This window comes from Lactuca serriola, chromosome 9, assembly GCF_051521515.1.
Source record: "Lactuca serriola cultivar US96UC23 chromosome 9, Lser_US96UC23_V15, whole genome shotgun sequence".
NCBI classification, from domain to species: Eukaryota; Viridiplantae; Streptophyta; class Magnoliopsida; order Asterales; family Asteraceae; genus Lactuca; species Lactuca serriola.
In genome coordinates this window covers 157,762,167-157,784,046 of record NC_136416.1, presented here as the reverse complement: position 1 = coordinate 157,784,046, position 21,880 = coordinate 157,762,167, and the positions used below count along the sequence as shown (strand labels likewise).

At 37.5% G+C, this 21,880-nt stretch overlaps 2 protein-coding genes and 1 pseudogene across 3 annotated transcripts; all 3 read left to right on the top strand.

Annotated features, from left to right (window-relative positions):
- LOC145076198 (uncharacterized) lies at nucleotides 1–593 on the top strand. Its single transcript, XM_079022158.1, has 2 exons — nucleotides 1–439; nucleotides 511–593. Exons 1-2 carry the CDS (start codon nucleotides 1–3, stop codon nucleotides 591–593), a joined length of 522 nt encoding a protein of 173 aa, XP_078878284.1.
- A 4,051-nt stretch (nucleotides 594–4,644) lies between these two features.
- On the top strand, nucleotides 4,645–15,795 carry LOC145076197 (pentatricopeptide repeat-containing protein At3g61360 pseudogene; annotated as a pseudogene).
- Nucleotides 15,796–17,808: 2,013 nt separating this feature from the next.
- Nucleotides 17,809–20,105, top strand: LOC145073883 (pentatricopeptide repeat-containing protein At3g61360-like). 2 transcript variants are annotated; one of them, XM_079020354.1, is made up of 2 exons: nucleotides 17,809–19,289; nucleotides 19,386–20,105. In XM_079020354.1, the coding sequence occupies exons 1-2, from the start codon at nucleotides 18,500–18,502 to the stop codon at nucleotides 20,018–20,020; spliced, it is 1,425 nt and encodes a 474-aa protein (XP_078876480.1). In that variant the 5' UTR covers nucleotides 17,809–18,499; the 3' UTR covers nucleotides 20,021–20,105. The 2 variants fall into 2 exon arrangements, with proteins under 2 accessions (XP_078876480.1, XP_078876479.1); XM_079020353.1 differs by having other exon boundaries at nucleotides 17,810–17,985; nucleotides 18,497–20,105.
- The last annotated feature ends 1,775 nt before the right edge of the window (nucleotides 20,106–21,880 follow it).

Genomic DNA, 21,880 nt, shown 5'->3' with positions numbered 1-21,880 from the left:
ATGGAGAATGTTCAGTATTCAACATGGGCTGATCTATTCAAGATCACTGCACACTCTCATAAGGTCCTTCATCATATTATCCCTCCTCCAGTTTCGAAGGCCTTCACAACTGCAACAACTGCAAAAGAAAAGGAATTATGGTCTACACTTGATACAATAATCCTCTCATGGATTTATGCTACTATTTCTAGTGATCTCTTGCATACCATTATTGAACCAGATGCTACAACAATGGAAGCTTGGAATAGGTTACAAGACATACTCCGAGACAACAAGAATTCCCGTGTGGTTACTCTTGAAGCCGAACTCTCCAGTGCCAAAATGGAGAATTTTCCTAATGTTTCTGCCTATTGCCAACGACTCAAGTCTCTTATTGGTCAACTAAAGAATGTTGGTGCTCCTGTATCAAAAATTCGTCTTGTCATCCAACTGGTTTTAGGTCTCACCAGGGCTTATAGAGGTGTCGGCACTTTGATAAGGCATAGTGATCATTTATCTCTCTTTTATCAGGCTCTATGTTAACTCTTGAGGAAGCGGGTCTTGCTGAGGAGGCAGCAACTGTAACGGATTTTGCCATACACAATTCATCATAAATATATAATAATGTTGTTTCCTATTTCAGGTATGCAGATAATCATAGAGTTCGTCAACAGCATACTTAAATATGATTTATTAGCATACTTAAATATGATTTATTAATATAAATGACTATTCTTATTCAAGTTTTAATCCGTATATCAGGGGTGTCACACCCCCAAACCGGAACGGCTGAAACGTTCGAGGGCGGATGACGTCATGTACAATATCACAACAATTGAATAATAGTAATTGAAGTACAACAACCACGATATTGATAATGTATAGTTTTTACATTTGTGTTCAAATCAATGTATATTTGACACCAAAATGTATAGCAAAACTAAAAGAAGTGACTCTATGAAGCCCCGTCTTCTCAAAACCTGAGTGGATACATGTTTACCGATTCCCTGAGAATACAAGTGGTTTTGAAAAGAGTGTTAACAATTAAGTTGGTAAGTTCTTTAACATTTTTGTATGAGAAATCTGTCATTTGTTCCTTGAAAATGTAAGTGTTTTCTCCCAGAAAATCCTATATTTTCTATTATAAATGAATTGTAGTCTTAATACCCTAAGACCAAAACGTGTAAATGTTGTTGTACTTTGAAATAGTATGATGTAGTTTTAATTAACATAAAACCATAAAATGAATGTTTCCAGAAGTGTAAGTTTCTATGTATTGAAAAATAGTATAATGTAGTTGTACTTGTATGAAACTCTGTGAATGTATGTGCCTGGATCCACTAGCTGTACTGTAAAATATTGTATTGTAGTTTTATTATTTAATAAAACTATGTGAAGTTGTTTACGTATTCGTACACTAATCGTATTGTTCAATACCTAATTGTGAGTTATTATAACCATGCTTGATGACCTAAGATAGCCTGAATACGACGTTATTCAGGCATCAGAATTGGTATGACATTTGTTACCCTAGGCCTCCGGCCTAACTGTAGCTAACAATTTAGGTGCGGGAGTGTCAGTCCCGTATAAATCTATACACAAGTGTCACGCTCTTCCTATAGGAGACTCTGTAATTTCAGGTCTTTTGTGGGTACTTAGATAAGTACTTGAAGTATGTCTCACAAAGCTATATTGACGGTTACGTGTAAAGTAATAAAAAACCCTTTTCTAATGAATAAACTGTATGTATGTCTCATAAACTATATCTATTATAGTTTATATGTTTGTTTTCGTATTGTATCCTGAACTTAGTGAAATAGTACGTCTGTTTCATAAACTTTACCTATTATAGTTTAAACTGTATGTTCTGTTGAAATGAAAACCTTTATATTTTTAACCACTTTGAATGTTTATAATCGTAAATCCTTGATAAAGATATTCTATGAAATTTAGACGTTTTTGTACAAACGATAATAAAATAAGTTGCGAAAATATAGTTTTTGTTTAATGTGTTGAAATAATTTTTATACTTATATATATATATATATATATATATATATATATATATATATATATATATATATATATATATATATAAGATTGAAAAAGACAGTCGAATAAATTATTCTACCCTAAGCCCACAACCAAACAAGAAACAAGAAATAAGGCGGAATCACCAATTCTAAGCCTGTAGAATCTTAATTATATATATATATATATATATATATATATATATATATATATATATATTGTGTTTAAATTAGTGAAATGATTAATATAAGTGTTAATTAACACTAGTTATGTATAAATACTTACAAGAAGTCTTTGGAATTAACTTGATATATTTGATTTCTTGGGAAAAAAAATTTGAAGATGTTCTTAAGGAAACTTGAAGATTTGAAGATGATAAGGGTAACTGCTTTGAAGATTTGAATGTCTTTTATTGAGTTTTGAGAGAAAGTAGAGTTTTCGTAGGTGAGAATGTGTGAAATGTAATATGATTTCGGTTGTAATATATATATATATATATATATATATATATATATATATATATATATATATATATATGATGTGACACATGCATTGGGAGGTAGAATTATCTAATTGGAATGAGTGCCACCGCCTAAAATTGGAGTTTTCGGCCTATCCATTCAACGGAAAACATTGATTTCAGTCTATGTCCAACCGAAAAAAGGAGAGTTTTCGGTCTTCAGCCCCCCGAAATCTCCTGATTTCGGTCTCGCAAGGAGTTTTCGGTCCGAAGTGGGGTCCTTGCATAAGGTTTTCGGTTGGGTGATTTCGGTCCAAATTGATTCACAATTTGGTGTTTTCGGTTTTTGGTTTGGACTAAGATTCATAATACCGAAAACCCATAAAGCAATTTAAATTTTCATGTTTAGATCAAACAATTAATTTTAATTATTTGACTTTTGTTTGAATATTTGACTCTTATTTAACAAGTTTGATTTCCATGGACTTTTATTGAATGAAAATAACCGGTTATTACAAGGGGTCATTTTCAAGTCATGTTGTTTTTTTTATACCAATGTACTTTTTACGTACAATGCTAGGACATAACTTGGGTTAGTTTGCTTTATTTGGATTTTAGAAACTATGAGTTTGTGTTGTCTATCTATGAGAGATAAACAATATGTGCATGTGTGTTGATGTGTATGTCTAAATGTTATGACAATAAATAAAAGTAGTTTTTTTTTCCTTATATTTCATTTATGAAAATCTTATACAATACAAACATAAAGAGTTACAAGAACGATATCATAATTTAGATTTGTAATTTATGATAATTAAATATATGGTAAAGTGCAATTAATAACAACGAACATTTAGTAAATCATATTAGTTTTTGGATCCTACATGTATTAAAGATTAGAGGTTGCTATAATGTTAACCCTTAAATTTATACATCCACTTTTAAAGTCCAATAAAACTCTATAAATACATTATCCTTTTTCAAATACAACCTTTATTTGTCTTGCCTCTGCTATGTTTTTTTTTTTTTCAAAGGGTATTTTAGAAAACATAGGTATTTTAAAAACAAATACTAATTTTAAGCATTGTACTTTGAGTCAATTTAGCATTTTTAGTTTCAAAAGAGAGCTTCACACAACGAATGATAAGTACATTGCTATAATTAGTAGAATACTTTTTAATAAGTCCATTTAATAAGTTCAGGGCCACATTAAAGGTCATTTCTTGGGTTTAAGTTTTGGATTTTAAACTGTTATTATGCAGTTAAAGGCGATTAAATTTTCTGGTTTGGTTGTGGGTGTGTGTTACTATGTGTTTATGCAAAATATTCAAACAATATTTCTGAATATTACTCAAGAATCTCAAAAATTCTAACCATAATAATAAAACTCGAAGTAAATCTAAAAAAAAATCTTATATATTAATTTGACTTCATCACAGTTTTGTCTAATAAAAAAAAAAATCAGATTTCTCAATATTAACCTAAATGAAAACATCTAACTTTCTAAATTAATAACCGTTTGCAAATCTTTGATTAATATATCCGTTGAAAATAAAGTTACGGCGTTCATTTTCAATCCATATACATCGACCGATCATTACAAGTTTACAACAGCAAACCCTTTCAGGTAACGTCTGCCTTCGGTTTTTGTTTTTCATATACCTTTTTTCCCCTGTGAATGGTTTCTTCTGTTAGTTGTTTTGTTTCTTGCTTACATTCTTCCTTCGCTAGGGTTTGTTGTTTTATCTCAGGCCTACTTTTCATTTCATCGTTTTCGTCATTTGATTAGGCTATTTTGTAATAGATAAATAGAGGTCCAACTGTATAAGGGAGTGACCTTACTTCAAATTAGAAATAAAAACCCATGGCCATGTCTACAGAATACGACGACATGCCAGTTACCATATACCTGAGGTTTCTTCTGTTTTTAAATGTTGGAACTTTATAAAGCAAACCATTATATTTCCTTATGTTTTCTTTATCCCTTGTTTCGGAACATAGATAACATGCACGCCAGGTGTTTGTTATTTTTCCATGAAAACTTACTCAGCAATCATCTTCTTTGCGATAAAGTTTGTTGTTGTTTGGTTTTCAAACTCCAAATCTTTTGAGGCTATATCATTCGGATTTTTGTTGTCCAGTAGCTGATACTGTTTCTTGATTTGTTTAAGATTATGCTCTTCCTAGGAAGATGCAATCAACTTCTTCAACAGCTAACAGTAGCAGCCACCATTGGTTTCCGGTTCTATTCTTCAGATTTGGAGTTTGAAATCAAGAAAATTACTAACATCATCAACGACCATCCTTTTCCAGATCAACCCATTCATCCAAAGCTTTCCCAAATTATCCCTTCAACCACCATTTCAACTTCCTTTGTGGAAAATGTTCTTGGCCATCTCTTTGCATCGCACTCTAATGGCCTTAAAGCCTTTGAATTCTTCAAATTCTCCCTCCAGTTTTCCCAATTCTGTCCCAGTTCAGATGCATTTGAAAAAACACTTCATATATTAACTCGAATGCGGAATTTCAACAAGGTGTGGGAGTTGATAGAAGAAATTCACAAAACACACCCTTCCTTGCTTACCCTCAAATCCATGAGCATCATGTTATCAAGAATTGCAAAGTTTCAATCTTTTGAAGAAACCCTTGAAGCGTTTCAGAAAATGGAGGATAAATTTTCTGATCACAAGCAATTTGGTACAGAAGAATTCAATCTTCTCCTTCGAGCATTTTGCACACAGAGGCAAATGAAGGAAGCGAAGTCAGTATTCAACAAGCTATATTCCCGATTCTCCCCCACCACCAAAACAATGAATATTTTGCTTCTTGGATTTAAAGAATCTGGTGATGTCACTTCTGTAGAGCTTTTCTACCATGAGATGATTCGAAGAGGTTTCAAGCCCAACATTGTAACTTACAACATCAAAATTGATTCTTACTGCAAAAGAGGTCGTTTTCTAGGTGGGTTAAAACTTCTTGAAGAAATGGAACAAGCAAACTGCTTGCCTACGCTAAAGACACTAACCACTTTGATCCATGGAGCAGGAATTGCTCACAACACAACCTATGCACAACAACTGTTAGATGAAATGCCTAAGAGAAACTTTGATAAGCCCATCTAATCCTAGACTGCTTTTAGTTGATTTGCTTTAGTAGAGTTATTCTGCTATATTTTTGGCTGTAGGGGTAGTTTGGTCCTTTTGGTATTATGGCTGTTATTGGCTGTTATGTTAGTGGGAAGAGCACCTGATTATGCTGGCTGTGATTCCCTTTTGTCTTGTATCTAGTGATAGTATATATAGTCCTTTGTTTTAGAGAGTCAGTAGCTAAGAATTAATCTGTAAAGAACTTTGTATTCTTGGAGAGACCATTCCTCTCGAATGAATGGAAATCTATCTTTAGTTTTCTGGTATTATCGAGAGGTTTTGTTCGTGTGAATCTGTTAGAATGCCTGGGGTATATGATAGGTTCAACAAGGATCTATCAAATGGTATCAGAGCAGTTGATGCCGGGGAAAGAAAGATAGCAATTGAACAACAACAACAACAACAATCTATGTGGATTCAACAACAAGCAAAGACATAGGAAGAGCTGAGGATCATCCGAACAGAGTTGTTAGAGATGGTGAAGATAATGGAGATGCATCGTCAGAATCAGATAAGGAGAGAGGAAGAGACAGAAGCTGAAATAGCAAACATGAAAAAGAATTACTACTCAGAGGAAGAGACGGAGGCTGAGAAGGCTAAATAGAGACAAATTTATTACTCTGATTTGAAAGAGAAAGAGAAAGAGGTCCATGAGGAGGAAGAAGAAGTATCACCGGAAGTTTCTGAGTCAGAATTGGAATCCGAGCCACCGTCGCAGTTTCCACCAGCAATGCTGTCGCCGATACAACCAACCCTGCTGTCGTCTCTACCATCTCTAGGGTATGAGAGCAAAAAAGAGAATGAGATGAAGAACTTAGGAGGAAAAGTTGCTGAGTTGGAATCGAAACCAAAGAAGACACCACAACTACAACCACCTATGTTGTCGCAGCCGCCACCTTGTCCTCTACCGTCGCCGCCGCATTCACCATCACCACCTCCACCACCGCCACCGGAATTTGAAGAAAATAATGGGGAAAAGATGGAGTCATCATATTGGAGCTTTGGGAAGCAGGAGTCGTTTCATCACATCATTTCAAAAGAAATTGGCAATGACAGCGACGACACACCGCCATCACAGCCACCGCCACCACCATTGTTGGGAATTCAACCAACGGGGAAAGGAACGATGGATTCAATGCGAGATCAGGTGGGAAAGAACCAATATGAGCAGCGATCGACTCTTCTCCGGATAACAGAGGACCAACGGCGTTTCAGTAAGAAGACGGCTCCGTTAGTCGATAGACGGAAGGAAGAGACTCTAGGGTTTTGCAAAAATGGGCTTAAAAGAGACAAGTGGGCTGCGATCAACACCTTGGGCTCACAAAATGCTGAACATAGTATGGACTTAATGGGTAATGTTTTTAATTTAAGCCCAAATTTAATTGTATCAGCTATGATTTTGACTACGAAGGTCAAACAAAGATTAGACCCACGTTATTTTCACGTCACACTATCAACCAGACAATTGTCGCTGATTCCTCAATCTCACACCTTTGTTTCTCTTCTGCATATCGAACTCCAATCGGCCACCTCTTACCCAACCACGAAACCCACGGCTTTGATGTTGGAGGCATTGGCTTCTGCTAATCTCGCCTTTAAAACCCTAGTGTCACGGGACAACACAATCACCGTGTGCCACTTAGTGTAACTTCGACTAAGTCAGGCTACGACGCTTCCTTTGGATGTATGAACGACTAAGAAAGCAAGAGAATAAAGGCTTCCAAGTTTCTACAAACGAAAGAGGACTTCTATTAGAGAGCACAAGAGAATACAAGAGAACTTCCAATGGTTTGGAGCAAATGAGCTCCTCCCTATTTATATTTGTCCTTCCCCCTCTTGGGAAGTTTCTAGATATTACTACATTAGTCCTATATTCTTGACTAATCTAGAATATTCTACCAAGTTACATATATTTACAAGTATCATGAAATGTTCTAAATCACTCTTTGATGTCCTAGAGAAATCTAGGACGTTCCAGGGTCTAATGTGTTATACTTGTAAGTTCTCCCATTTTCTTGAGTACTCTGGAAGAGTCTAGAATCTCAATCGTGACACCCTCCCCCACTTAAGTTCTTGACGACCTCGTCAAGTCTTAGATATGTACTCCTCGATCTTGCTTCGGAACTGCCACAGATCTTGTTCTCGTTCCCAACTGTACTCACTATCGGGTAGTCCCTTCCATCGAACATAATATTCTGTCCAATTGGGTAAAGCCTCGTTTACGAACTGTTCTATCTGCTAGGATTTCATCCACCTCCTTGTCATATGAGACCATGTTTGCTACTAGGGCTCGATGTGATTTGCTCCTCGATGGATCTTCTTCATCGCGGTTGTAAGTTTTGAGAAGACTTACATGGAATACGGGATGGATCTTTAAGTAGGATGGTAATTCAAGCTTGTATGATCGGGTCCCAACCTTTTCGAGAAATTTGTATGGCCCCTCGTATCTTCGTGTTAAGCCTTTGTGTACCTTTCGGGTGGATTTGAACATCCTTTGTGGGAGTTTTACCATCACCTCGTCCCCTACTATGAACTCTCTTGGCTGCCTCTTCTCGTCCGCCCATTTCTTCATTCGCTTGGCTGCCTTGTGTAAGTAAGACTTTGCTATGTCGAGTTCCTCGTCCCATCCTTTGACGAACTTGTACGCATGTGGGCTTGATCCTTTGTAACCCTTTGTTAGCTCTTGGGGCGTCAATGGTTGTTGGCTTGTTACAATCTCGAAAGGACTCTTCACCGTAGCCTCACTCTGTTGTAAGTTATATGAAAATTGGGCCACATCAATTAGCTTGGCCCAATCCCGTTGGTTTGCACTGACAAAGTGCCTCAAATAAATCTCGAGCAAGTGATTCACCCTTTCAGTTTGGCCATCGGTTTGAGGGTGGAAACTAGTCGAGAAGTGGAGTTCTGATCCCATTAGCTTAAATAGCTCCCTCCAAAACTTCCCTGTAAAGCGGGGATCTCTATCACTTATAATGCTTCGAGGAAGTCCCCAATACTTCACGACATGCTTGAAGAATAGTCGCCCTACTTCTTCAGCTGTGCAATCCCGAGGGGCTGGAATAAACGTTCCATATTTGGAGAATCGATCTACAATCACCATTATTGATCCGCACCCTTCGGAAGTCGGTAATGCTGAAATAAAATCCATCGATATGCTTTCCCATGGTCTTTCGGGGATCGGTAGTGGTTCCAATAATCCTGCCGGTTTGGCCTGTTCGACCTTATCTTGTTGACAAATAAGGCAAGTCCTTACATAGGCGTCTACGTCACTTCGCATATTGGGCCAATAATAGGATCGCTCTATAATTGCTTTCGTACGATGAGTACCTGGATGTCCAGCCCATTTGGAATCATGACATTCCTTTAGGATTTCTCTGCTCAAGTTGTTCCATCTTGGGACATACATTTGATTGCCGACCGTGAATAATAATCCGCCTTCGACCCAAAATTTTCTGGTCTTGCCTTCTCTTGCCATTTCCATTAAGTTCTTTGTTAACGGATCGTGATTTAGCCCTTCCTTGATCCGGTCAGCAAAATCGCATGTTACTCGAGAGATGGTTGCTAGTTTGGCCTTTCGACTCAGGGCATCCGCAATTACATTGGTTTTTCCCGGCTTATATTCCATGACATAATCGAATTCTGCTAAGAAATCTTGCCAACGAGCTTGCTTAGGACTTATCTTCTTCTGATTTTGGAAGTAACTAGTCGCCACATTGTCGGTTTGGATAACGAACCGGCTCCCAAGAAAATAGTGTCTCCATACTTGAAGGCAATGTACGATTGCTGTCATTTCTTTGTCGTGTACCAGGTATCTTCGTTCTGTCTCGTTTAGTTTTCGACTTTCATACGCCACAGGGTGGTCGTCCTGTATTAATACTCCTCCAATGGCAAAGTCAGAAGCATCAGTTTGTACCTGGAATTGTTTGGAATAATCTGGTAGCTTCAAGATTGGTTCTTCCATGACAACGTTCTTCAGGTCATCGAAGGTCTTTTGGCACTTTTCCGTCCACTGCCAAGTCGCTTTTTTCTTTAAGAGCTCCGTCAGCGGTGTAGCTCTGGCCGAGTAGCTGGGTATGAACCTTCAATAATAATTAATTAAGCCCAGGAACGAGCGTAGTTCTGACACGTTCTTTGGTGCCTCCCATTCTTTGATAGCACGTACTTTGTCTTTGTCCATATGGATCTTTTCCACCCATAATTTTATGCCCTAGAAACGATACTTCAGTTTGGGCGAAGGAACACTTCTCTGCTTTCACATATAGTTGGTTTTCTTTAAGTACTTTGAAAACCGATCGTAGGTGTTCGACGTGTTCTTCGAGTGACTCTGAGTACACTACGATATCGTCCAAATATACCACCACAAATTTGTCCAAGAACGGGTGGAATATTTTATTCATCAAGGTGCAAAATGTGGCAGGTGCGTTGGTTAACCCAAAGGGCATTACTAAAAACTCAAAAGAGCCATACCTCGTTACGCACGTTGTCTTTGGTTCGTCTCCTGCTGCTATACGCACTTGCCAATATCCTGATTGCAAATCCAGCTTAGAAAACCATCGTGCCTTTACTAGTTGATCAAACAGTTCAGCGACCACGGGTATGGGGTACTTGTTCTTCACCGTCACTTTATTTAGTGCTCGATAGTCGATGCACATTCTCAAGCTACCATCGTGTTTCTTTTGGAATAGTACTGGTGCACCAAACGGGGCTTTGGAAGGTCTAATGAACCCAACGTCCAATAACTCTTTCAACTGTCGCCTTAGTTCTTCCAACTCCGGTGGAGCCATTCTATACGGACACATTGCTGGTGGCTTGGCTTCGGGTTCAAGCTCTATTTCGTGATCTACCTCTCTTCTTGGTGGTAACTTCTTTGGTAACTCTAGTGGAATTACGTCTTTGAATTCTTCTAGTACCTTCTTGATTTCGTTAGTAACTTCTGACTTGGAGAGTTCAGTTTCTTCTTTTAATGTAGCTAAGTATGTCACCTCTCTCTTCTTTAGTCCCTTGTTGAGTTGTATGGCTGATAAGATCCGGGACTCTGTTTTGCTTCTTTCCACGGGTACGATGTGTATCGTTGAATCTTTGGCGATACGCATGGTTTGATCTTCGAACGAGAAAGGGCGTACCTGGTCAAAGAACTCCATCCCCAAGACCATGTGATAATCATCCATGGGAACTACGGTTAGATCGATAGGGCCCTTCCATCCTCCGATCTTGACAATTACTCCATAAGCGACTGTAACATCCCCCTCTGGCACGTATCACAATATTGTCCGCTTTGGGCCACTCGTCACGAGGACTTCCTAGGGGGTCACCCATCCTGGTACTACCACCGCCCGAGCACGCTTAACTGCAGAGTTCTTATGGGATCTGCTGCCCTCACGGCTTTAAAACGCGTTGTGATAGGGAAGGTATCCACACCCCTTATAAGGAATGTTTAGTTCCCTGACTCGCCGAGTCCAAGAATAGACTCGCCGAGCCCAAGACAATCTTCAACCAACTCGTCGAGTTGTTCTTCCAACTCGCCGAGTTCATGCCTAACTCCATCCGACTCGACAAGCTGTTCATCCGACTCGTCGAGTTCCTCCTCATCTTCAAGCTACTCGTCGAGTCCACTCGAAGGACTCGCCGAGTCTATTCAGTCCTTAATCCATGCAGTGGCTTTTCGAGCCAAACAGGGCTTCCAACTCATAGATCCATACTTCTAAGGCCTATCCCCCACGTAAAGTGGCAAACTTTACGTGTAGATCAAGAGATCTAGGCTTAAAACCATCCAAACTAGGGTTTAAGACAAAGAGGCTTCTCTATCAACCTAAGAACAAATGCTTTATGACTTTCTAGGCCAAGATACACTCAGATCTGAAGTAGCAACTTCAGATCTAGGCTTCTAACTCGAAATAGTTCTTAAGCATGGCATAAAATCCCCAAATCACATAGCTAAGGTTGATCTATTAAACAAAAGAGGGAAGGTAACAATTTATTACCTTTAAATGCTCAGAAATGATCCACCAACTTTGGATCCAAGGCCCCCTTCTTGCTCCACAAAGACTAACTTCTCTCTCAAGCTCCAAAAGCTTCACTAAGGGTAGATCTTGCTCCAAAACGATTATGGCGGCTAGGGTTTAGTGTTATGTGCTAGAGAGGCAGTAAAGGAACCCTAGGGGAGAGAATGAGACGTTTAAATAAGCTCCAAGTCCTGCATTTAGGGTTTTCCTTGCTCAGACCAGACTCGCCGAGTCACCTTGGCCGACTCGCCGAGTCGGTCGCTTATACCTCAACCCGGATCCCGCTCGGACTCGCCGAGTCCCTCCTTGGACTCGCCGAGTCTCCCCTTAAAATTAGGGTTTCCTTTCTTTTCTTGGCTTTCCAAACTTTGGGTGTTACAGCGACTCCAAGGATAGGTTCGGAAGGAGAGTTGACAGCTTTCAACCAGCCTATTTCTTTTGTGTATTGAACGTTCATCTTTTCAGCTTTGTTTTTAGAAAGGAAATTATGGGACACACCTGTGTCTATTAGGCCTTAAGTGACTTGGTTGTTTATGTCAACTTTCACAAACATGAGTCCTTTTTCTTTCATCGTGCGGCCGTCTTCTTTTGCCACCGAATTAAGGAGTCGCATTGAGCCTAGTTGTGCCTCATCTCTTTCTTCCTTTTCTTCTTCGAAAACCATCGCGTTGAAACTTTTCTTTTTGGGACAATCTCTGATTAGATGAGGGCCATCACATAAATAGCACTTGACTTCCTTTCGAGGACCTACTTCAATCGCCTTCCCTTTGAAGGTTGCCGATCTTGTAGCGGGCTTATCGTCCTTTTGTAACGGCCTTGTCGTTGGTCTTTCTCCCCCACTAGGTTTCCTAGCCGGGGTATCTCTTCGGAAGTCCATAAGGTCTTCCGCTGCTACTATAGCTCCGTCCACGTCTTGGACGTTTCTCCTCTTGAGCTCGTTATAAGCCCAAGATTGTAGTCCGTCTTGGAAATAAAATAACTTATCTTTTTCTTGTAAGTCGGGCAACTCCAACATCAAGGCGGTAAATTCTGCCATGTAATCTTTAATAGACCCAACATGTTTCAATCCTCGTAGCTTCTTCATGGCCACGTCTTCAGCATTATGGGGACATAATAGTTTCTTGAGTTGTCTCTTAAACTCGTCCCACGTGTCTATGACATACAAGCCCTTTTCAATGTCACCATGCTTCCGCCTCCACCATAGTGCCGCATTTTCACTCAAGTATAGAACAGCCATGTCTATTTTGTATTTGTCTTCCTTTACTCCGATGGCATTGAAATAACATTCTAGGGACCAGAAAAATTCTTCGAGTAGTTTAGGATCACACTTACCTCCATATTTCGAGGGCTTAGGTGCTTCTGTGTGTGGCGTCATCTTCGTGACAGATCCTCCGGCTATCGCTGCTTTGCATAGCTTCACTTCATCTTCTAAAGCGCTTATCTTTTCGCGAAACTCATTCTGCAAAGTGTTGACAAGTCCAAGGACTTCTTCCTTGATGACACCGATGGTCTCCTTCAATCCATCGCTCGTGTCACTTATCTCCGCAACGAACTGATCGACGATATCCTTCCATTCAAGGATCTCCCCGACGTTGATCTCCGTCCTTGTAAGCTTGTTTTCTAAGCTTGCCAAGGCATCTATTGATTGGTCCCTCTTCTTGGACTTTCTTCCTCTTTCTTCGACAACAAGGGGTAGGTTTGCTACTTCGCTACTTCCTGCTTCCGTGGTCATGATCTGTTGCTTGTACGAACCTGGCTCTGATACCATGTGTCACGGGACAACACAATCACCGTGTGCCACTTAGTGTAACTTCGACTAAGTCAGGCTACGACGCTTCCTTTGGATGTATGAACGACTAAGAAAGCAAGAGAATAAAGGCTTCCAAGTTTCTACAAACGAAAGAGGACTTCTATTAGAGAGCACAAGAGAATACAAGAGAACTTCCAATGGTTTGGAGCAAATGAGCTCCTCCCTATTTATACTTGTCCTTCCCCCTCTTGGGAAGTTTCTAGATATTACTACATTAGTCATATATTCTTGACTAATCTAGAATATTCTACCAAGTTACATATATTTACAAGTATCATGAAATGTTCTAAATCATTCTTTGATGTCCTAGAGAAATCTAGGACGTTCCAGGGTCTAATGTGTTATACTTGTAAGTTCTCCCATTTTCTTGAGTACTCTGGAAGAGTCTAGAATCTCGATCATGACACTAGGGACATCCAAAACATCATCCAAACATCAGGACCCCTTAATATGAGAAAAAGGTATTATTGCTTTCTCTACTGGGTATCATGGTGGGGTTTTTACAACATATTTTGCGAAAATATACTCTGGTATTCACGATTCAAAGACGAACATTCATCGGGAATATCAACAGTGGCCTATACTGACCAAACTTGGTGACAATTTGAAGTCTGACGAGCAAACTTTGTATGTGAGAGATGTTGGAACTATTATCTGGTGGGGGAAGAAACAAAAAATAGTTTGATATGCTTATGCGCTTGCGGTAACATATGAAGCATTTCAGGCAATTGAACCATGTTGTTGGTTTCCGATAGTGCATGGAAAATGGTGTATGCTTGTTGGAATCAAAATACAGGAGGATTTGAACACCATTGAGAATGGCATACCGGAAGCTTACACAAAGCTGATGGAGAACCAAGAGACCTCAGAACTGCACCACAAGTCTGCTGCTGATATTAGAGATATTTATGATGGCAAAAATAGGAATATTGGTATACGAATTGGGGTATTAGAGGAACAGACTGTAGCCATGCAAGCTTGTGGGCTATTGATTCTGATGACAAAGAGTGTTTATGTCCCACACTTAGAGGAGTCTCTGGGATTTCTGATATGGTCTGCTAGTTATTTCCATGAAGATACACTAAGGATCGCTGATATGGCTGTTAAGATGATTGTGTGGGCTGCAAGGCAAAGAGATGTGTGGGTGAATGATCCAGATGGTATGAAGAACACCATAAAGAGAACCAAAGATGGGGTAAAGCTGAGAGAAACGGATGATGAACCGCAGCAAGAGTCTCTCGGGAAGAAGTTTGAGGGGTTATTTGTCTTTTTTCTTGGGTCACTAATGTTATACCTGTACGATTGGTTGCTTTGGATTTACCTCTCCTCCTTGCCACTACACATGGTCAAGACGACAAGCGTGACCCTTTCTTTCCTTCACCTTGAGGACAAGGTGAAAGTTTGGGCGACCGGTATTGATAAGCCCAACTAATCCTAGACTGCTTTTAGTTGATTTGCTTTAGTAGAGTAATTCTGCTATCTTTTTGGCTGTAGGGGTAGTTTGGTCCTTTTGGTATTATGGCTGTTATGTTAGTGGGAAGAGCACCTGATTATGCTGGCTGTGATTCCCTTTTGTCTTGTCTCTAGTGATAGTATATATAGTCCTTTGTTTTAGAGGGTCAATAGCTAAGAATTAATTTGTAAAGAACTTTGTTCTTCTTGGAGAGACCATTCCTCTCGAATGAATGGAAATCTATCTTTAATTTTCTGGTATTATCGAGAGGTTTTGTTCGTGTGAATCTATTAGAATGCCTGGGGTATATGATAGGTTCAACAAGGATCTATCAAACTTACTCCCAGATTCTGGTGTCTACAACGCCTTAATGAATGCTTTCATCAGATCACGTGACATTGACTCTGCAACTAAATTGATGGATGAAATGGAAGCTAATAACCTTCTTCATGACAACATTACATTTCATACAATGTTCTCAGGATTGATGAAGTCAACTGGAATCGATGGTGTTCTAGAGCTTTATCACAAGATGATCAGTAGAAACTTTGTCCCCAAATCAGAAATGATTGTAATGTTAATGAAACTTTTCTGCAAAAATCATGAAGTTGATGATGCCTTGGGTTTTTGGAGGTACTTAATTGATAAAGGCTATTGTCCACACAATCATGCTGTTGATGTTCTTGTGAGAAGCTTGTGTTCTCATGGAAGAGTAGAAGAAGCTTTTGAATGCTCTTTACAGATTCTTGAAAGAGGGAGGCATTTAAGTAGGACTTGTTTTCGTGTTTTAGAGGGACATTTGGAGATGGGTAATGAAGATAAATTAAAAAAACTCAATAAGATGATAAAAAAATCTACACACTGTTATACCCCCATCAAAAGGGCATGCAAATGGTATCTCTAGTGTAATATAGAGTTTACAAACTATAAAGTGTAATCTTATTATTAACCAAATTCGTTATTCTTCCATTGTTGTGATCTTACTTTGTAACATTTTAGTTGTTATGATTTAGGTTAAAATGATCTCGACCCAACCAACTATAGAGTTTTTAGTTGTTTGGTCCTTGCTCATTTTTTTTGTGTAGTCTATCTCCTTAAACTTTTAAATTCTATGTTAAAAAAGTCATCTATGCAAGATTGAAGGGGTAGCCTCGTTAAAATGCTGACTTGGCTATTTTATAAGCATTTTGGTGTATCGGATTTAGCAAACAACAATATCTATGTGGAGTTTTAGTTACATTTATATTGTTTTTACTGATTTTTATTATTTTTAAATTCTTATAATTTGTTCATTATTTATCTGGACAAATAATTTTGAAGATTAAATACAAATCTCTCTCTCTCTCTCTCTCTATATATATATATATATATATATATATATATATATATATATATATATATATATATATATATATATATATATATATATATATAACATAAGCAAATGTAAATGAACGAATGATACCATTGTTTGGTGTTCCTTCGTTTTAACTAAACGAACAAAAAAATGTTTGTGTTAGTTTATGTATTAAATAAACAAACTTTCAACTAAACGGTTTATTAAAAGTTCGTTGAACTTAATTCGTTTACAACTCTAATCGGTTCTATTTCAGAATTCGTTCTATTAATGAAATCTAAACATGTTTTCGAGTTTTCTAACCAAAACATATTGTAAATAAGCTCAAAATAAATTAGTTGAAAGGTAATGCTATTACAATTGGATAAACATTATATATTAGGTCTTCAAGAGTATTCTCCACACCAAGTGGCATGGAAAGCTTCCAGATCAACCGCCACGAACTACCATACACCAACGGAGTACTCTCCACCCACATTGAAGAAGAGAAACATAAGAGAAGAAGAAGATGTTGAGAGAAGTCCACCACCAAAGTGGTTGTCGAATGTTGTGGTGATCACAATCCATCACAACTACGACCCACGGGATGGTGTGCACGGTCATCGTTGTTGTCACCTCAATCATGAACCTCCTTCGTGACACTGACACCCACTCTAGAGGTTTTATATATGCTCAAAAAACGCCAATTTACTGTTTAATATGTGTTTTTTTTTTTATTTTTTTTTATTTTTTTTATTTTTATTATTATTATTTTTTTTAACATGCATGTATCTACATAGGGTTGGACACACATTGTTTTTCTATTGAACCTCCTTTCCTCTGTTTTCTTTTTCACCGGTCCTTTGCAGCTTCTTTCTACCGTCAACACTTGCTTACATTACTTTCGATCATGGTACTTGGTCAACAATCCATATACATCGACCTATCATTGACAACAACAAACTCGTAACGTCTGTTTTTTGTTTTTGTTTACTGTGTACATGTATCTTTTTTCCCCTTTGAATGGTTTCTTCTGTTTGTTGTTTTGTTTCTTCCTTTACTAGGGGGCACGCCACCTTTTCGTTGTTTTCATGCCTAATTTCATTGTTTGATTATGTTATTTTGTAATAGATATATAGAGGTCTGACTATATAAGGGAGTGACCTTACTTCAAATTAGAAATAAAATAAACCATGGCCAGGTAAATACAAATGTCAATTAGTTCGTTTCTTCTGTTTTTAAATGTTGGATGTTGGAGTTTTATAAAACATAAAAAACTGTTTGTTATATTTCCTTAGCCATTGTTTTGGAACATTGATAACATGCACCCCTCAATCGCTAGCTGTTTGGTTTTAAAAATTTAGTTTTTTTTTTTAAACCGGCAAATACAAATATACCAATTTATTTCTAAACTAACACATCTCTATGAGAGGAAGGACACCACCTAATACCGCTGGACTAGAAGCCTCTTTGGTTTAAAATTTTAGTTAATGATAAGTACTGCAGAGGCAATCCTGAATTTGTTTTAAGAAAATAATAATTTTTGAAAAAACATTTTTGTGATTTTACACACATAGAAGTTTGTCTTGCAAACGTTTTCATTCGGCTTCAGGCGCTTTAACTTCAATCTCTCCATTCAATGTCCATGTGATATGTATCTAAACTTTTTAAAACCCTAAACCCCAAATAACAGGAAAACCAAGTACACAAAGAGCTCCGAAGATTGCTCACGTAACGCATTCGTCGTAGTTGCGAAGTGAAATTTCAGGTACTTGCTCACTCAATCGGCAAAATGTCTTAAATCTTCATGGTGGACTCGCTGGAATTGGTTGATTGAGCTCCTTTCTAATCAATTTCGCCCTCCCATGTGTTTTTGCCTCTTCATAAGGAATGACACAATCTCCACTAATTAACTGCTTCAAATTAGAACAAATCAATTCCAAGATTTGTTACTTCAATAAACCCAAGCGTTGCATATAAACTCTATGCACAACATGAGATTCCAATCACAGTATTCTGTTATGTGCACTTATGTACACAACGTTACATTTCACCTTACTGAAGTTCTAATTTATTTCGTTTTTCTATGAGCATTTCTACAACGCTAGTTAGCTGCAAAACTTTGCCCTAATTTAGGGTTTTTGGTAGCTTCTATCTGCAATCTTTTCAGGCTATATCATTTGGGTTCCTGTTGTGCAGTAGTTGATTGCTAAAAATAGATGAACAAATAGTGTATATGCTACCTATAGAGACTGATATTGTTTCTTAATTTGTTTAAGATTATGCTCTTCCTAGGAAGATGCAATCAACTTCTTCAAGTTCCACTTCTTCAACAGCTAACAGTAGCAGCCACCATTGGTTTCCGGTTCTATTCTTCAGATTTGGAGTTTGAAATCAAGAAAATTACTAAAATCATCAACGACCATCCTTTTCCAGATCAACCCATTCATCCAAAACTTGCCCAAATTATCCCTTCAACCACTATTTCAACTTCCTTTGTGGAAAATGTTCTTGGCCATCTCTTTGCATCGCACTCTAATGGCCTTAAAGCCTTTGAATTCTTCAAATTCTCCCTCCAGTTTTCCCAATTCTGTCCCAGTTCAGATGCATTTGAAAAAACACTTCATATATTAACTCGAATGCGGAATTTCAACAAGGTGTGGGAGTTGATAGAAGAAATTCACAAAACACACCCTTCCTTGCTTACCCTCAAATCCATGAGCATCATGTTATCAAGAATCGCAAAGTTTCAATCTTTTGAAGAAACCCTTGAAGCGTTTCAGAAATTGGAGGATAAACTTTCTGATCACAAGCAATTTGGTACAGATGAATTCAATCTTCTCCTTCGAGCATTCTGCACACAGAGGCAAATGAAGGAAGCGAAGTCGGTATTCAACAAGCTATATTCCCGATTCTCCCCCACCACCAAAACAATGAATATTTTGCTTCTTGGATTTAAAGAATCTGGTGATGTCACTTCTGTAGAGCTTTTCTACCATGAGATGATTCGAAGAGGTTTCAAGCCCAACATTGTAACTTACAACATCAGAATTGATTCTTACTGCAAAAGAGGTCGGTTTCTAGATGGGTTAAAACTTGTTGAAGAAATGGAACAAGCAAACTGCTTGCCCACGTTAAAGACACTAACCACTTTGATCCATGGAGCAGGAATTGCTCACAACACAACCTATGCACAACAACTGTTCGCTGAAATGCCTAAGAGAAACCTACTCCCAGATTCTGGTGTCTACAACGCCTTAATGAATGCTTTCATCAGATCACGTGACATCAACTCTGCAACTAAATTGATGGATGAAATGGAAGCTAATAATCTTCTTCATGACAACATTACATTTCACACAATGTTCTCAGGATTGATGAAGTCAACTGGAATCGATGGTGTTCTAGAGCTTTATCACAAGATGATCAGTAGAAACTTTGTCCCCAAATCAGAAACAGTTGTAATGTTAATGAAACTTTTCTGCAAAAATCATGAAGTTGATGATGCCATGGGTTTTTGGAGGTACTTAATTGATAAAGGGTATTGTCCACATAGTCATGCTGTTGATGTTCTTGTGAGAAGCCTGTGTTCTCATGGAAGAGTAGAAGAAGCTTTTGAATGCTCTTTACAGATTCTTGAAAGAGGTAGGCATTTAAGTAAGACTTGTTTTCGTGTTTTAGAGAGACATTTAGAGATGGGTAATGAAGATAAATTAAAAAAACTCAATAAGATGATCAAAAATCTACACACTGTTATACCCCCATCAAAAGGGCATGCAAATGGTATTTCTAGTGTAATATAAGAGTTTACAAACTATTAAGTGTAATCATATTATTAACCAACTTCATTATTCTTCCATTGAAAGTTTATGTGTTTCTTTTCTCCTTTGTTGTGATCTTGCTTCTTAACATTTTAGGTATGATTTCTATCTAATATAAAGTCAAGAAAACGTTTTTTTTAAGACTAAAGATATCAAACTTGCAGAACAAAAATAATGTTACAGTATGCAAGGGACCTTTCTTTATAAATTTTGTAGCTCAACCAAGTTTGATGTTTCTCATATCGTAGGGGCCACCCATAAAGTGTGTATAATGTATATACTTTAATGGCCAAATAATTGAGAGTTTGTGGTCCTTTTGTGCATTTAGAAAAAGAAAAACACATGATAAGAATTTGTCATGGAAAAAAAAAGAAGGGATATGCTCGTTGAAATAGTTGAATGATGCTCGTTTTTAATAAATAGTTTATGACTCAGTGTAATTCGTTGAAATAGTTGTATGTTAGCTCTTATTTAACGAATAGTGTATAACTTGTGTACCTATTTGATTTGTTGCATTCATAATCAGCTGACTACAAGTCATTCATTTCGGCTAAAAAAGTGGTTCCATTAATGTGTAGGAATAGACAATAATTAAGCAAGTTAGCACTTGGTTTTAGGAATTTGTGATGTGATTATAACACTTTTAAAGGACATATATTCTTGTAATTGGAACAAATTCGTGCACAAATGAGCCTGACAAGAGGCATGTGTTGCCATAATTTCTTAGTGGCTAAAAACACAAGATTCTTCCATGTCAATAATACCCTAATGATTTGAGCATATCGTATTCCCTATTATTTATTATCTTTTTGAACCTGGTATTTAACTATTTGTGCATTTGTGATAATCATCACACCCATGTGTGACCATTTTGTTTTGAACTCATGTGTAAGTAGGTGTGAGCATGTGCACGATGCACCCGTTTGTGTCCAATTTGGATGTATGTATCTTGATTTTAATGGAAAGATTAAAAGTATGTTCTACAATCTACACTCCCAATATGTTGCACTTTTGAGATCTAAATCAAGTAAATAAATGTAATATAAAATAAGTGCTTTTTGTAGATCTAAAAACTTTGGTCAATGAAAAAGGGAAATTGTATGTGAACTGTGAAATAATCGTATATTTAGTCCATTTTATTTTATAAAACCATTTTAAAGATTATACACTTATCAAAGTCGAACTCTATTTTAGATAATAAGGCTCCTTATTTCATTGTCCAATTAAACATGATCTTTTAGAACTGATTTCCAAAAGATATCATGTTAATTAAAAGTTGATTGAACAAGATTAAACTTATAAGCTTATCTTTACCTTTAGTTTTCCCCAAAAGTCAATAAAAGAACTTAAGGACGTTTATTATGTGAATGGAACATCCTTTTGGCCATCACTATCTTCCATATACCAATTAACAAAAACGCGTGTTTCACGTCTCACTCGATAATCACTAGATTTAGAACAATATTGTTTAAAAAAGAGTCATATATGTCCGATTCGTATCTAAGAAATATTTATGAATGAGTCGTATCAAGCATTTGAAAAAAAAGTAAAATTGTTTTGGCTTTTATGGAAAGTTTACTCTTCCTAATGTCCCTTGATTTATGGGACTCAATTTGTCGACATAACATGCACATACCAAAAAAAAAAAAAAAAAAAAAACCCTAAGGAAATCTATTTGTCAGTTGTCAACTTAGGGAATCATTCTTTCCACCCCACCACCCAGTGGCATATACTATCGATTACAGGCACAATACATGCATAAGTATAAAGATGGTTGTATGTGCACATACACACAAAGGTGAAAAGATATGAATATTGGGTTGTTATTGTGGTGCCACGTTC